Below are 17,805 nucleotides of genomic sequence, written 5' to 3'. Positions count from 1 at the left end.
CAGATATTTATTTGGATCTGCAACAAATTAGAAACAGTCTAAGATATCAGATCCCTAAACAAAAACAATCAAGATCCATGAATTATTATTATTACATTTTCTGGATCCGCCCCCTGATCTGGATCCACAACAAACACTTTATGGATGAAAACAAACTCCTTGGCAGAGGTAGTGATCTTTTCTTACTCTATTGTTTTGCTCTAAACTTTTCTTTGCATGTTTCAAACGCATCACATCAAACCAGGTCAACGCACTTTTCATCATGACGAAGCAGCGGCTGACGTGATAATTCCCTGTAAAAGCTCACTGCTGGTTCGTTTACCAGGAACCACAAAGTGCACGTTGGTCCCTGGTTTTCCACACTAGCCTGACACAATGTCACTCCCCCACAGACACACACAGCACAGAGATGCACACACACATGTTCTCATCCCTGCACCTTGTAAACACCTCCTGCTTGCAGCTCTACAGGAAAGCCAGTGCAAGTGTGTGTGTGTGCGGTACATCCTCCCATTGTTCCAGGCCTCACAGGGGGCAATGCTCTCATAGTCTTGTTCCACTTTGAGTTTGATTCTGCACACACACTAAACAACCAATACTTCAAACACACAGAACCAGTGCAGCTCTTTGAGTTTGGAGGAAAAAGGTCCAGGTTCTTGTTGTTCTGGACCTGCACGGAAGGATTGTTCTGTTCTTTAAAGCGAAAGGATAAATGAGGAAACACACTAACACGGGCGGAGGAGGACGAGGAGGAGCGAGACCAAAGTGTCCTCAGCTCCAGCTGGGAGCTGTCCGGAGGAAAGAAACACAATACTGCACAAACGCACACACACACACAAAGTAGTTTAAAAGGTACAAATCTGCTCAAACACACAGAAAACTCCAGAGAAACAAAAAGAAAAAGAGCTCAATATAACTTCTCAAACATTTGTCACATTAAATTAAACGGTGCAGATCAAACACTGCTTTGATAAACTGGTTTTACCAATGAGGGACAGCAGAACTATTTTTAAACCGCAGTTCTCACCACACGAGATTACATTTTGTTCCTCAATCAGCATCGTCCTTAAGAAAAAACAAACAGTGTGTTTCAGTGATACCGGTGAAAGGAAGATTAAAAACCCTCCTGAGGACATTCTCACAGATCTATCTGGTTGTTTTTTACCATCTGTGGTTCGTGTGTGTACTTTAGTTTAACCATTATCAGAACGTCCCTGAAAGCAAACAGTGAAAAGTGACAAGCCAGGCGGCCGTCACACTGCAGGGTGAATCCACACCGGGCTGCTACCATCCACATGTGTTCAATGTTCAACCAGCTGCTCGCTGCTGCACCGTGCAACCCAGACGAGTGTGTTAGCAGCGAAAAGGAGGTGAAGAAGAAAGAAGAGACGGAGGAGTCGGGTCTATTTGCACGAGAAAACAAGCAACAAGGGGAAATACAATATAATAGATATAATAAAATAGGTTTTGTTATTACACACACAATCATAAAAGCACTGTTACCTGGTCTTTCCTGCCCACCACAGAAAACCACATGCTGCAGCTGCTCGTTAGTGTCGTCCAGACCAGTTCACACTGGGACGTCCGGTATGGAGACTTTTTAAATCCCAGACTGCACTTCAACCTGTTCACAGGCGGCTACACGTCTGAAAGCTTCCCGCTACGCCGGATGGCAGAGATCCATTCAGCTGCCGTTCAAACCCGCGATTAACGAACGAAAAAAACGAAAACGTGAGATAAAGAAAGTACGAAAAGTTGTGGAAATGTGATGCAGGTCATTTTTAAAAGAGAGAATCTTAAAAGTATTAAAAAGTATTAAAAAACAAGCAGTGTGGAGTTCGGACGCTGTGAAGATTCCAGCGTATGTGGTCAAAGAAAAGCTGCAGCAAATTCCTCAAAAGTTCCCAAGTGCAGCGGAATTCCTCCACAGGCTCCTAATGACCGAGTGTTTGTGAAGAAACAGAGAATCCAGGCGCAGATCCAGAGGTGAGGAGCCGGCTGGTCAGACTGAGGTGGAGCGCTGCTGCAGCTCAGACGCACACACACACACAACTACACACCCACAGTGTTATATAACAGGACAGAGCTCAGACCAGTTTACCGACAATTCAAGCAGCTGTTCGACAGAATTCTCCCTACCTGACTTTCCCCCACACACACACACACACACACACACACACACACACACACACACACACACACACACACACACACACACACACACACACACACACACACACACACACAGCTTCAAAAGTAAACAGAGCAGGTTTCCTCAGTACGTCCTTCCTTCCTGCTCTTCCTCTCCACACACACTCACACTCAGACAGCCCTCAGCAGAAACTCCACTCCACTCTCAAGTCAGAGGAAGACACTCCACTGGTCAGAAAGCTTCATTAAAGAAGCATGAGCACACAACTTCAGATCACGGTGCATCGCCACAGCTGTTCTGACAACAGCAACAACACAGCACAACCACCAGAGTCCAGCTATTTCCTGAGGAAAAGTCCTTTACACAGAATTACGCAACCGTCTGACCTTCAAGCGCAGGGTTTCCCTCGCTTCACCTTTATGTGCTTTATTTAATTAAAATGTATGAGGTTTGGGACGCAGTGCACAACGTGTACCTGCTCTGGGGTTTTGGGGGATTCCACACAAACTGCTCAGATAATCCCTGATATATTTAATCCAGATACACACACACCTGTGAGCTGGTATTGACGAGGAGAAGGGATAATGATTAATTTAACTGCTCGGGGTGAATGAGCTCGTTGTCGTCCATATGAAACTTGAGGCTGATGTTGTTTTAAACACATATGATTGATGATGGCTGGATTGACCACAGGTTTTTTTGGTGGGTTTCAGGATTAGTTTGACATATTTCATGGATCTTGTGTTTACATCTCTGTTACATGTGCTTGAAAGACCTTGGCAAAAGAAACCAGAGCCGCAATTAACACCACAGAGTTCTAAAATAGCAACATTAAATTGTCATTACACTTTTATAACGGCGGCTGCATTTCCTCACTCTGTTGTAATGTTAACAGACATGTACAGCGAGAAAGGTTTTCCTGCTTTTCTGTGCGAGTGCTACGATATTGATTTTAGCCAGCAGGTGCCGCAACTGTGCAAATCTGTCACTTTTTTTAACTGGTAAGTCATATTTATTTTTAATTAGAGATCATTTCTCTGATAACCTGTTGTACTTCTTTATCTAACCGGCACCTAAACCAAGATTACAAGTGAAACCTCTTGAAGTGCATCCAACCTATATCATCCTAATCTAATTGCATCTGTTCCCTCTGGACCATCACGTCAATACGATCTAATATAGTTAACACAATTTGTTAAATTTGCAAAAAACAAGAAGGAAAAACACATGAATCTTAATTCATTTCCACAGCTGCCCTGAATCTGTGAAGTTAAATATTGACGCACGGTGTTGAGACGATTCATTCGCCCACGTTTCGTGAAATTTATCAGAGGTGTGTGAACAAATAAACACGGGGACAGACGGCGACACACCGTGCTGCTCGCTCGCCGCCGTTAAAAACCTTCACAGACCACGATGTTGTCCAGGAGTCGTCCAGACGTTTCTCTGCAGTGACACTGTTTAGTCTCTGCTCTGCTGTCAGACTCAACAGTGAAACCAGTCCATTCAGAAACAGCAGTGTGTCGCTCAGACTCACACACTTCTGTTCTTCTGTCTTTACTTACTATGAGAAGTTTATTTCTTCAGATCAGCTGAAGTTTGATTTCACGCTTTACATGCACAGACACACACATAAACACACACTTCCAGGTGGCGTTTCCTACCTTGGCGGCCACAATGCTGAGGCCCATGCCGTTGTGCTTCTTCAGGGTTACCGTGACAACCTCCGGGTCTTTCCTCATTGGCTGAAAAGAGAGATGGACAGGAAAGAACAACTGTTAGTGAGGATGAAACCTCTTCGATGGGTTTTAGAACAGCCAAGGTGAAACTCGACGATCGTCCTCTGGCGTGTTTCCTCTGAAATGCTACGGTGGAATATGAGAAAAATGAGACTGGAGTAAAAAGAGGGAGGGATGGGAAAAGGGAGGGAAGGAATGAAGGAGGGATAATGGGGAACGGGGGAGACCACAGAGGAACCTGTGGTCGCTGGAATCGAGTCAAGAATGAGAAACCACATCATGGCTACCCACACACACACACACACACACACACAGACACACAATCATACACACACTCCTGGGTTGGGTGACTGGGTGGAGAAAGAGAGACAGAAACAAAGACCAGAGCGAGGTTTCCCACATCTTGAAAAAAATGTATTCTGACAAAGGAGACTCCAACATAAATAAGCTCATGTCAGACCTTGACATGTCTCTATCGCACTGTGTATTTTTGTGCGCTGGTGCGCCGTCCGTGTGTGTGGCTGGACGCCACTCAGAGGGGAGAGACGTCCATTTTTCTTCTGCAGGAACACCCAGAACCACACAAAGCAACAGAAACCACACGACAACGACAATACAACTACTGCTACAACAACACTGCAGTTAAACTAAAAGACGAGTTAGACGACAACAAGACCGCACCGACTGCAACTACACGACAAACGACCGCCCAGCTGTGACTTCTGTCTGAACCAGATGTTTACTTATGGTTTGATTTCTTTAAAACAGCTATAACACAATTTGTTTTTCTAATAATACTTTAGAATGTGTGTAATTTACCAGGAGTCACTCGTAGTCCCGCTCAGGACACCAAACACAGCCTGCTGTGATGCTAACGTGCTACGCTAGCCGTCCATGCAAATTCTAAATACACAGGAAATAAGCTCCACATTCAGAAGATGCTTCTGCCTCATCTCCACAGAACCAGTTTGACCTGTAGTTGTTTTTTTTTTGATTGACTAACGCATGTGCTCGAGTATTTGTGTAAACGTGTGCAACTTCTACACACACACACACACAAACTCTCACACTCTTAGTATGTAAACAAACTACATAATATCAACTCTGCTGATGTGGATGCAGGACAAAACTGTGTTCATGGGGGGGGCACAAGAGCTTGAACACACACCATTAATCAACGTGTGTGTGTGTGTGTGTGTGTGTGTGTGTGTGATGCCTGCATTATGTCGAGACTGCAGTCATGAAATAGTAGAACAGGGATAAACAGACCAATTACAGAGGAAGTGGCTGTGTGTGGAAGTGTTCGTTTCATTGTGTGTGTGTGTGTGTTGCATCTGTGAAGGTTGTTATGAAAAGTAAATCGCCTCTGCTGAAGTAACTGTAATCACTGCCTACAAACTACCGACCACACACACACAGTCACCTTTAGGGTTGTTAATTACACTTCCATTCATTTCCTTGAGCCGTATCTGAAGCTTTTGTCCCCAATTGACAGGTTTTTAGTCTGAAATATGTCCTCAAAGGGAAACCTAGATAAATACACACTCTCACACATACTCACACAAGATCCAAATTCAAAGCAACTTCCAGATTTAGACTTTTCTAAAAATAGTCAGTCGTGCAGTCAAATCGTCTCTGCTCAGGAATTTTACCTTTTTTAGTCTGACGCCTGAATCCTGTCTGTCTGTCTGTCTGTCTGTCTGTCCGTCTGTCCTGTCTGTCCGTCTGTCTGTCTGTCTGTCTGTCTGTCTGTCTGTCTGTCTTCTCTAGTATGATTTACATCTTCATAACTTACAGCTGATTTTACTGCTAAATCAACATTCCTAAATTCCTCCTGACACTAACGTTTATCTTTAATCTGCTCACAACATAATTGGTATCTTAGTTGATGCTAAATATACTTTTTTAGTTGGCTTGCCACATTATTTAAATAAGCATCTCTTTATAAGGTTTTTGCCAGTTTAAACAAGTTAAATTTAATTATTCAGTTCCATGTAGTTCTTGTTTGTAGTTTTATTACAATGTGCAAATATCCACATCACTGAGAAAGAACTACAACACACGGAGACATTAAAAACTATGAACCCTAACCCTTTCCCTGCAAGTGTTCAGAGAATGAATGAGAAACAGAGCAGGATGAAAGACGTTAGTGTCCTGAAGTTACTCTGCAGTGATCAAAGACTCCGAGAGTTTGTGTCCTCGCCCTGAGACGCCTGTCACAGCCGTCACATCCACTGTGCACTTTACTCTCCTCGGTTTCCAAGAGTCAGCATTATCAAACCTGCATCGAGTCCTCTGTGGTACCCGCTTTACCTGGGATAACCTGTGTGTGTGTGTGTGTGTGTGTGTGTGTGTGTGTGTGTGTGTGTGTGTGTGTGTGTGTGTGTGTGTGTGTGCGAATGTCCTACCATCTCAGACTGGTCGAGTGCAGAGAAGTGGGTTTCACACTCGGCTCCTTCAAAGTGAACGGTCCAGGTGCCGGGCGAACGAGGATGTGGTACTAACCGACAAAATCCTGTAAGAGAAAACGCACAAGGTTACACACAGACACACACACACACTTACAGTACAAGTACAGGTTCACAAAACTAACTGTGGCGCAGAGTGAGCTTCTCTGCAGGTTTGTTTCTCCTGAAATAACCACAACAATGTTATAAATATTGTAAAATCATAACAAGCTTATATAATTTAAACAGTTTAAAAGTGTTTAATCAAGTTTAAAAATCAAACACCTGCTGCAGTGATTATAAAAACACATCTAGGCCATCATGAAAATACTGTGATCCATTTTGGACAAATTATGCCAATTATCTTTTATTATCATCTCTTTTTTAATTTCCTACAGCCCAGAGTTATGTCCGCATTGTTGCTAGAAAGATTTATTGATTTTCAAAATAACCGCCACTTAATTTTCACAAACCAAATGATTGTTTTTGCTCCAAAGAGTAAGAAGAATTGACTTTAATAGATATATTTCCACCGAAGCTTCACCACATCAGCTTTTGGACACAGCTTTGCTAAAAATGTACCAAACTAAATACCATCAGCTGACTCATGCCCAGTGGGATGTATTTCCACAACCAGATTACTGGTCTAGGTTCCAGTAACATTACCTCTCTGCAGCAGCGGATCCAGGAAGTCCTGCAGGCCGTTGGGGAGGCTGCGCACCACGTCGCAGGAGTAGCCGTCCTCAGGGAGGAGGAAGGGCAGCTGGAGGTCTGGGTCCTCCTCCAGCTGGACCTCTCTGCCGTCGCTCCTCGCCAGCTCGTCCGCCGTGTTCTCCGCCACCGCCACCACGTGGTCGATCAGCTCCTACACACACACACACACACACACAGCAGAAGAAACACACATCAGGAAACTGGGGTTCTTTAACTCCACAATAAAGAAGTGTTTTTAATATAAGTGTGTCACGAGTTGAGACGTTTATGTGTGTGTCTGTGTTTGACTCACAGGCGGGATGTAAGGCTCATCTGGAGCACAGTGGTAGTTGGTCATGAGGGCGTGGAGCTGCAGGGAGTTGAGCTTGAAGCAGGTGTTGTGGATGTTCTGCACATCCTGCATGGAGTACTTGTCCATGGTCAGCAGGGTGGTGGCCTGGAACAGACACACACGCACAAAGAAAAGTTAGAATTCCTCAACTTCACACAGAGCCGTAGGTGTGTGCTACATTTCACACGTCTCCTGCCGTCCCTACCTGTACGATTCGACTGAGGTGGCAGTCGGCGGCGAGCTCCAGGCCCTGCTTCTCGGCCCAGGCCTCGATGTGGCTGAGCTGCTGTCGGAGGATGGCGCCCCAGTAGTGACAGCACAGCCCCGAGTCCGTGTCCGTCACCAGCTTGTTGAACAGCCACATGTTGATGAAGTGGAAGAGCTGCGAGAAGAGCTGGATGGTCAGAGCGGCGTTGACCCGACACCGCCGCAGTAACGACATCGCCCCCGTCAGCGTGTGCAGGACATCCTCTGGAAGAGAAAACGCCCTTTAATGTTTTAAAAAGCAAGAATCTAAACATCTGTGTGCCTGTGTCAAACCACCGATATAAGAGTATGTTGAACTCCAGGATTTGGATTTTAAGTTTAATTAAACTCTTGCTTTCACAGAGGTTCACAGAGTTTTAAGCGTGAAAGTGATGCTTCGGTCGGAAAGTGATTCCCAAACCAAGACACTCCTGAAGGCAGTGCAAGACAAACCAAGAGTTATCAATAAGTTATGAACAATACAGGAGAAATTAAACCGGTTTTGGACAGTTGTACCTCTTCTTTGTGCGTTTCTGTTTGTGTATTTTACCTATCTTGGGTCTCTGTGGATTGTGCTCCTCTGGGTCGTCTAGGAAGGCAGGCATATAGTTATTCAGATCGGCCTGGAGACAGTGAACCAGGTATCTGCAATCACACGTTACAGTTTGTTAGAGACAAACAAATATTCATCATCGTCAAACCACAAACAAAGCTCACATCTTTACTTCATCGACATAAAAATATCCTTCCTTGCTTTGTGAGGATCAGTTTGTGATGGAACTAGTTTGAAAGTTCCTCTTTAGGTTCCTCATATTTGTGGAGTTAGCTTTGATCCATCATATAATGCCACATACTTTGACGTGACTTAGAAAAACTAACTTCCACAGAGATCTGATCAATTCCCTGATTTTCCCTGGTGCCATGATATCCCACAACTCCCGCAACATCCAGTCGCACAACCGCGCACACACACTCAGACTGACTTGAACGCCATCTGGACCAGATGGGCGAGGATGTCCTGGGCGTCCAGCGTGATGCGGCTCAGGTCTCGGTCCTGCTTGACGAAGTTGAGCAGCTCCGAGGCGTTGGCCATCCAGAAGGCCAGCGCTCCTGCGATGTTCTTCTGCTTCTGTAACGTACCAATCACACGCACAGAGACAAAAGACACACGGAGGAAGTTGTTAGAGCAGCGGGACGAAGGAGGAGGAGTTAAAATAAAGAAAGACAGGGGTTTCTGTTTGAGTGGCAGCCAGAAGGAGCAGTTTGTTACTTCAGGGATAGACTCGTGCCCCCCCCTCCCCTCCAAGCCAACCCAGAGGAGTGGTCATCACTGTCACTTTCAATAACACGCTCAAGCAAAGTGTCATTTCTTCACATCTCAATACCTTTGACATCTGAATTTTTTTACACAAACTGTGAGACAATAGTGACCAATCCTTTTCACTCCCAGACACAAGTCCATTCACCAGGTCACCAGACACCAGCCCCCTGTACAGGTTCAGATGTCTCTCTTCTTTTTGTTTGTAGTGTTTAGACTGTAGACTTCCACCGAGAACCACATATATTCAGGTCTGTTGTCTTTGTTTAGTCTTCTGCGTTAGCTCCACCTGGTGGACTGGTGGGTAACAACTAGCTGCAGTGGTTTTGTTCACACGTCAACAGGCTTATTTTTTCTAATCTCGTTTAAATATGTGGTGGAAACACAGGCCAACAATGTTCTGCAGGAATCTTTGAGTTCCTAGAAAAAAGTTCCTGGGACTAAGTTTGGTCAAAACGTCATTTAAATCCGTGAGTAAAGTGGCTGAAAAAAGTTTTAAATATCTACATTTGTTTTTCCAACCAACATTTAGCCCTCAATTTATTTCGGTAGAGCATTTTTTAAGTTTCCTTTTTAAATCTAAATCTTTAAGATACGTTTATTTGCTTTCTTAACGAGAGTCTGAAGAAAAAGACGCGTTTAACCACTTTCAGGTCACGTCTGACTGTGGAAATCCGTTAATTAGCTCAGCTTATGGAATAGACTGAAAACTACATTTAAAGCTGCGTAATTAAACGGCTATAATGTCTTTGTTTAATCCATAAAAACAATAATTTGTGGTTTTAAGGAGGGTTTGTGTGTTTTGGATTGGAAGCAGTGACGTCTTGAAGAGATTAAACAAATTTAAATTTTGTTTCTACCTTTTAACAGAACAACTTTTCCTGTTCCCTACTTTTTATGCCAAGCAAAGCAAATTATTCACAAAGACATGAGGAAGGAATTAATCTTCTCACAGAAAAAAAAGTATGTGGAATAATTCCCATAGTTTTACGATTTCTTTAACTTTTACAGACGGTAAAACATATTAAAGAAAAACATTTAATGTGTTTTTGGAACTGCAGGTTTCAATAAGTTAAATTGAAGACTTTTAAAACCATAAAGAATGAAATTTAAGGTTAAAAAATTAGAGTTAATGAACATCAACATAATTAAGACCTACCTACACTTATTTAAGACTTAGATTATTAAATGTTAGGCTTTTTAAGACCCTGCAGAAACTCTGAACTAAAGTCGAATATATCACCTCGTAAACGCAATCAGAGCCTGTTGCAGATTAAAGTGATAAAAGTGAAAGAAGCAGCAACGTTTTCATTTACAAATACTTTAAATAACGCTCCATGTGTCAGTCTACAGTCTAAAGAACAGTTACCTGGTCTTAAAGGGGGGGACAGAGCTCAGTGTGTAGTGAGCTGATTGGTTAATAACCCCGCCACTCACAGAGGGAGGAATGTGCAAAGCCCGCCCCCACCCTCCCCTGCACTCATCTATCCCCGCCTTGAAAAAAAAACTTAAAGAAATCAAACAAAACAAAGAAGAGGAAACACAACCCTCTTCGTTCAGAACAGCCAGAGAATGAGAGACGGAGCCAAGTGCATCCAAAATGAAAAACGTGACATTAAAACACGGAGGGACACATTTGAAAACACGGACAGATGGTTCCACGCGTTAAATGGACGTCAGACACGTGAAGCAGAGGAGGTGGACGAGCTCAGAGGGACGCGGGACTCGTCTCTCATCCACACTGTTGAGTCGCAGCAGCAAGACGTGATGTCAGACAAAATGGATGCCAGAATTAAAGATGGAGCAACGGTGGAAAAGAGTGGGTTGCTTTGGTTTTGTGCTCTTTTTTTTTTTTTTTTAAAAGAGGGTTTTTGGTTTGTTTGTTTTTAGTACCAGGCAGGTCCAGGAAGCTGAATGGAATTAGTTGGGGCGGATGTTGCTGTTGTTGCTTAGTTTTCCAGCTGTGGGTAGGACGCGTTATTATCATGGCTTTATTTTTACATTTCTGTTAGAATGGAGAAAAAGAAGCAGCAGCAACAATGAAGGGCTGGTCAAAAAGCAGAGAGAGAGAGAGAGAGAGAGAGAGAGAGAGAGAGAGAGGTAAAGAGAGGTGGAGATTAATAGAGGAGGGCAGAGAGGGTTGGGCGACACGATCTCACATTATCACTGATTTAAATCTGATTTGCCTTCAAGAGGAATTTTGTTTTCTTGTAAAACAGAAAGATTGGAAATGTGCATCACGAAGAAAGAAATAGAAATATTTATATCCGGCAGTTTTGCAAATGTAGAAATAACTTATAAAATACTGAATTCCCTGAGAATCTTTAGATGCATCTCGTTTATCTTATAGTTGTCGAGTTTGAATTTGATATTTCAGGGACAGGGAAAATAAAAGTTCAGGTTAAATAATGTGTAAAAATAATCTAATACAGAATTTTATTTTAATTCTTATGTTTTACGGCATTATTACATATTTGTGCAATTCTAATTTAGCTACCAAATTCACTGATTATATGAATAGTGCCACTCAGTCCGTTCTGCTTAATAAATATACTGATATAAGCATAATACAATTTACATTTCCTTCTAGCAATTTGCAAAGTATGATTCATTTAACAGTTTTCTAAAATTAACTTTTATCATCTGCCTAAAAATGCATATTTTACCATGTAATTAACTCAAATTCACCCAAAACAATATTAACAATATCTTTTAAACCATGTGATCCAATTTATGAATTGAAGTGTTAAATTGTAAACAGATCATTTAATAAGTCTTCTCTGACTCGCAGCTCACAATAATTTCCCACTTTAAAAGACGGTTTTCTACAGTGATATTCTTTTCTATTTATTTTATTACATTGCACTTAACATGAAGCTTTACAAACAATAACTGGCAGGGAAGCTACTTGGATTTTCTCGCACAATGTTTTTATGCATGTCGCCCAAACCGAGAGAGAGAGAGAGAGAGAGAGAGAGAGAGAGAGGTAAAGAAAGAGCGAGTGAGGTAGACGAGTCTGTAGCAGCCGTATCATGGTGTGCTATCCTACCTGATCCCCTTCAGGAATCTCCTGGATGGAGGGAAGAAGAGGAAGAAGAAGAGGAGGAGGAGGAGGAGGACACATTCACAGGACAGAGAGAAAACACGTCAACAGCTACAGTATGGACACAGCCGTGTAACACACACACACACACAAACACAAACACACACTATGACACACATGGTCATGGTTTACAATGTGGCGCCCCGGTGAATCGGTTAAAGAAAGTCTAACACTTTACTACGACTGTACATTAGCACGGCTGCTGACATTTTACAGACTCAGGAAAATCTGGAGGTTTTGAAAACTGAATTTAAGGTATATAAGTCTTAGTACTGCTTGTTGTGAATCTTATTCTCACTGTTTAACAACACAAATACCGCTTAGCAAGTCTTACTGTTAATGTGTGAAATGTATAAATATAAAGCAGAGGATCACTGACTAAACAAAATGCAGTTAATTACATCAAATTTGCCTGAATAAGTTAACTTCAAACATCAATAACATTTTACACGTTTGGGACAAATGAGTAAATCCTGCATCATGCGGCCGTTAATGGGAGTAAAGGCAGCCTCTCAGTTAGTCAGAGGAAAACCATGCTCAGCTTTAACAGATAATCCGGATAAAGCTCGAAGCTTCTGAATATCTGACAAAAGGAGGACGCAGCAAAACTTTCAGCAAAACTTTCAGCCAAGTGAGGAGAACCACCGGGAGCAATGACAACAACAGTGAGAGGTGGAAGCTATTAGACGTGTTGACCTTGATCCATACAACCATGTTTTAGTCTAAAAATGCATCTCTGTTTATCCCTGCCGTCTACACTACTCTGGAGTTTTGAAGTTTGGAAATGTTGCTGTTTTAGTTCTAAAACTCTGGGGCTGTGTTGTCATCAACGGGCAGAAACTGAGACGTTTGGAAAATAGTTCTAGATGTTTAATTGTTTTAAAATAAAAAAAATGTGAGTATGGATGTAGTTCTTTCTGAAACACTTAATTTTTGTTAAATCCAGAAGTAAGCAAGGGAGTCAAGGCCAAGACGGCTTTGAAAAAATTATGAAGAATAAGTTATCTAACAAACATCTCTTATATTGTCATCAAGGTAGAAAATATCTCCCATTGATTTCATTTTGATCGGTGATAACGTCGTTCTAGATTAAGTTTCATCCACACTATCCTGTGGCATCGCAGGCTTCACACCTCAAACACTGACAGGGAGACAAACACGAGACAGAAGCACAGACGGGTACGTGGGAGGTAACTGTGGAGAGAACGCTGCAAGAAACAAACATGCAGACGAGTGTACACAACTTACAACTACTGCGCGTGGTAGTGTGTAAGAATTCGGTTAATGAGGGGGGGGATTGAAACATCAGATAACACGTCACATTTCAACACAAGCAGGAAACGGCACCGTGGAGGAGAGCGGCTGAACTAATGGCAGCAGAACACGCCGAGGTAATGTGAGTGACCTGTGAGATTAATGTGACACCATTCAACAAAAGATATAAAGAGCAGCGGTACTGACCTGGATGACGCCTTCCATCATGCTCACCATCTTGTTGACGATGGCGATGACCTTGTGCGTCCTCTCGGAGGGCGACATGTCCGGCCGGTACGACGGCGACAGGACATAGCGGGTGGCCATGTACAGGACGTACGTGGGCGAGAGTTTGAAGTGAACGGTGGAGCTGTTGGTGTAGTTGATGATGGCCGACAGGAAGGTGTCTTCAGCTGGTGGAAACGCACACAGTCGGATTATTAGATCATTCCATCTGATGCACGTGCGGTGAAATCCACTTGAAGTAAAGCACACGGACTGTAACAGATTTGTTTAAGTCACTATTGGCGGTCGGCTGGTCGCAGAACTCGGCTGCTCATGTGGGATGAAAACCACTCGGAGCCCGACTGTGGTATCAGTTGCTTTCAGTTTAGTTCGGGTGGTGGAAGTCAAACTCGCTGCAGCTGCTCTACGACAAACTAGAGGAGCAGAGTTCTGCGAGTCTCCACATTTTAACGACGCATGTGCATCGTCCTCCCAAACAAACTTCTCGGGGACTTTTGAGTGTGTGGTTTCCCCTACTGCATTGTGGGTATTGGCACTATGACCGATTACAACCCTGCTTCAGCTGGAAAAACAGATGATCTCACACGATACCAAATATATACACTTGTGCACACACAGACACATTAAGGCCCGGAGGACACAGAGAGTCAATAAACAGAAATGTTACACAGACGGAATAAACGGCTTAGAGCAACAAAGAGGGTGTGGGAAACGTCAGGCTGCGGGAAACCTGGAACTAATTTATAACAAATTTAACAAGGAAATAAAACAGCTCCGACCAAATCCACGTCGTGCTCGAAACATCAGTTTGTTTAACGTTCTGCTGCTAGGTTCACGTAGAAACTGATTTGTTCCGTCAGAGGGACGGACGAGTTGACGCTTTCTTTATTTCTATTGGATATAATACAATTAACTGAAGAATGAGCAGCATAAATACAGCAGGAGTTAAGTGACCAGTCTGTGTTGAACGGAAATTAGACAACGACAGAGACAAGAAATGATCTGGAAGATGGAATTCAATGTGGTAAATCAGCCGATATGAGCTTTTCACAGACACATCAGTGTTTATGTTGAACAATATGCGCTGATATGAAACTTTGAGACATTGCAGAAAAGATGTGCATTTAATTTCATTTAAAATATATTTATTTTCTCACTTTAAGTTCTGTATACTTTGTTTTATTTGTGTTTTAAGTAGATTAACCGCATCTAAAGCTAAATAGGAAGGAAAGTTTTCTGTCTCTGGTAATAAAAATCAATATCTAAAAAAAAGAATATGAAAATTACTTTAATTCAGTGCTGAACTAAATCATGGCTCAAATTTTAACTATATTTCCCAGACTGTTGTTTTCTATTAACAGATGTTTATTGTGAACCACTGCAGAGGCATCATTAGTTCCTGTTCACTGTAAAGACAACTAAAAGGGTTCAATAGTTTCCAGCTATTGACTGGGTCCCTGCCACAGTGAGGGGGACGGACAGAGAGAGAGACGGAAGGAGACACATGAGCACTTACAGTTGTCTCTGAACTCAATGCCGGCCGGCAGAGTCAACTCTGTCCTGTCTGCTGAAATGTCCTGAGACCTGACGAGACACAATAACACAGTGAGGAGGGAAGAGTAGAAACAAACTGTAGACAGAGAGGGGAACGAGGAGGAGGACGAGCTGGGGATGAGGAGGAGGACGAGCTGGGGATGAAGAGGAGGAGGAGTGTCTGACCTGCTGTCCTGTTGCTCTCCTCTGATCATGGGTTTGACCATCCCTCGCTCCATTTCCAGTTTTCCTGAGCTCTGTGCAAACACAAACCGCAGCAGCGTGAAGCAGCGTCGACAAAATCTAATTTCACTCTAATTTCATTTACAACAGATGAACCCAAATTTAGAGCTCACACACACGTGGATAAGGACGAGTGTACCATGAGGCTTCGGTCACGCTTCAATGTGTTTGTATATACAATGCAGCCAGATGCTAAACAGACAACTAGACTCTATGCGGGTGGATGTGGGGGGTTGTTCTCGTGTGGCTGGAGACGTCTCATGTTAGATTAACTCACAAGGACTCACAAGGAACTAATACAACGTGGAACAGAAGCTGCTTGTTTGTTTCTTTTATAAAAATCTACAAGAGCAAAGACATCGTAGATTCTAATATATTGTTTCACATGTCTGAAGCTGCTTCAGTCATTCGCTGCAAAACTGTATTCATGTTATGCTTCATTTGTTTTGCATCCCAACATTAAAACTACTGTTAAACCTGCTTTTTGCAAGTTATACAATATTTTGACACCTGTAAACTCAAAGTGAGTGTGTGTGTGTGAGTGTAAGCGTGTGTTACCTTGCTGGTAGGCAGTGCCGCTCCACCGTGGACGTCCCGTGAAGGTCGAAGGTGGTTTCTGGTACGCTGCTGCAGAGAGACAGACACATGCGCCAGTTTAGAAGAGGAACTGTGCTCCCCACAGCGGACGTTTCATTCCTGACAACGACAAGCGCTCAGACTTAATCCACACACACACAGACACACACACACACACACACAGAAACTTATCTAACTCGTTCTCAGGGAGGAGCGCTGGATCAAAGATGCAGTAATGACTTACTAATACATGCAGACAGATAGTTTACTAAATAAACATGCACACTCACACTTACATAACCGTCTAATTAGGTATAGAGAAGCCACACAAGGAGTCCTGTGTGTGTGTGTGTGTGTGTGTGTGTGTGTGTGTGTGTGTGTGTGTGTGTGTGTGTGTGTGTGTGTGTGTGTGTGTGTGTGTGTGTGTGTGAGACAGTAATTGAGTGTGACAGCAGCTGGGTTTAAAAGGCAGGCTTCTGCTTTTCACGCCCCATATGACACGAGGGCATCAATGTCAAACAAACAGCACAACACAGACACAAAACTACAAAGCGTTGGTGCTCGGTCACGGACGTGAAGGTCACGTACACAATCACCAGCAGCAGCAGCAGAAGTAGGTTAAACCAGTGACAACATAACAACGCTCACACAGACAGAAATGAGACAGAGATTCTCTTTAACACACCACAGGGAAAAAACAAGGGCCAATTCAGTTGATATATTTCACAGTAATGTCTCTAATGCGATGGCTGGAACCGCTTCTCTTTGGCAGGCCGCCTGATGTCAGATGGAAGTGATGATGATGCTACTCGCCTTCAACTGTCCCGGTTTAGGTCTTTGCAAGAGTCGGTTTTGGAAAGAATCTGCAGGACGTGCACAGTTTATAGAACTGGAGGTCGTCCCGAAAAATCCATATTGGTCGAGCTCTATCTTCGAGGTCGTTGTCGCTTTTCACTTTAATGATTTCATGTTGCAGGTTTTCAGGCTTATGAAATGATCCCATATCAAATATGTTCATTACTTTAGTTTACTTTTCGTGTCCTGAAACCTCTCAGCAAATACCTGAAGGCTTTTTTTTTGCAAGACTCACCAGCATATTCAGATTTCAGAGCCGGCTTTTCCACTTCCAGGGTAGAAAAATGCAGAGTGTAAGCACACAATGCAAAACTTGACTTCGCCCGGTTCCAGCAGCAACAAGACACTTCCCAGACATTGTCCTTGTGAATGAGGGCTCAGCTTCCTATCTGTTACCCAGATAACTTGGCTGTTTAACGTTGTCTCCGTCTGCTTGTTGGTCATTTGAACTCCACAGACGAGCGTAAACTTTATCCAAGAGCAGTTCACCTTGTATCTCATCCAGTTTAGCTGCATGTTTCCAGCTGTAATGATGCTCGATGTCACGTGATATGGGTGGAGTGGGTGTGTTTCATTATACTAACTGTGACCTGGCATGAAACCGAAAGGGACCACTCACTCTGAAGGACGTGATAGTCTCATATTTTCATGTCATGAGAATGTCTTGTATTTATCCAGACTTCCTCCGTGTGTTCTGTCCTTCTCTCATGCTTCTCCCTCTCACTGACTAATTCTAAATTCTGGTGAAGGTCCCGACTAAGAAGCAGCAGATTAAGGTTCTGAACAAGATCATCTTTTGGACTGCCAAATCTCTCCAATTTTAAAAATCTGTCGTCGTGCCAAACCGTGGCTCTAATCGTCCTAAACGTCGTGACGAGTCGTCTCCAGTTTGACAGAAAAGAAGGTATCTCTCTGTAAGTTTGAGCGGCAGAAAGTTGAACAGCAGCCCAGAACATGACAGCGATCCACAGCTTCAGGCCCGGATTCCAGACTGAAGTGTCACCGAGCGGCACCAAGTGACATGTGGGGTTAATGTTTCTCAAACGTC

At 43.2% G+C, this 17,805-nt stretch overlaps 1 protein-coding gene across 1 annotated transcript in view; it reads right to left on the bottom strand.

Annotated features, from left to right (window-relative positions):
* afdna (afadin, adherens junction formation factor a) overlaps positions 1-17,805 on the bottom strand; it is a 73,491-nt gene that overhangs the window by 21,963 nt on the left and 33,723 nt on the right. The window contains 13 exon segments of the mRNA XM_047337962.1: positions 3,817-3,897; positions 6,300-6,406; positions 7,005-7,203; positions 7,345-7,488; positions 7,589-7,854; positions 8,180-8,274; positions 8,613-8,758; positions 11,997-12,017; positions 13,512-13,717; positions 15,067-15,134; positions 15,270-15,340; positions 15,885-15,922; positions 15,925-15,953. Of these exon segments, the coding sequence (XP_047193918.1) occupies positions 3,817-3,897; positions 6,300-6,406; positions 7,005-7,203; positions 7,345-7,488; positions 7,589-7,854; positions 8,180-8,274; positions 8,613-8,758; positions 11,997-12,017; positions 13,512-13,717; positions 15,067-15,134; positions 15,270-15,340; positions 15,885-15,922; positions 15,925-15,953 (1,471 nt within the window).

The sequence above is a fragment of the Hippoglossus stenolepis genome, chromosome 20, assembly GCF_022539355.2.
Source record: "Hippoglossus stenolepis isolate QCI-W04-F060 chromosome 20, HSTE1.2, whole genome shotgun sequence".
In the NCBI taxonomy this organism is placed as follows: domain Eukaryota; kingdom Metazoa; phylum Chordata; class Actinopteri; order Pleuronectiformes; family Pleuronectidae; genus Hippoglossus; species Hippoglossus stenolepis.
Note: the sequence above shows the minus strand (reverse complement) of the source record. Positions and strands in the feature narration are given on the sequence as shown.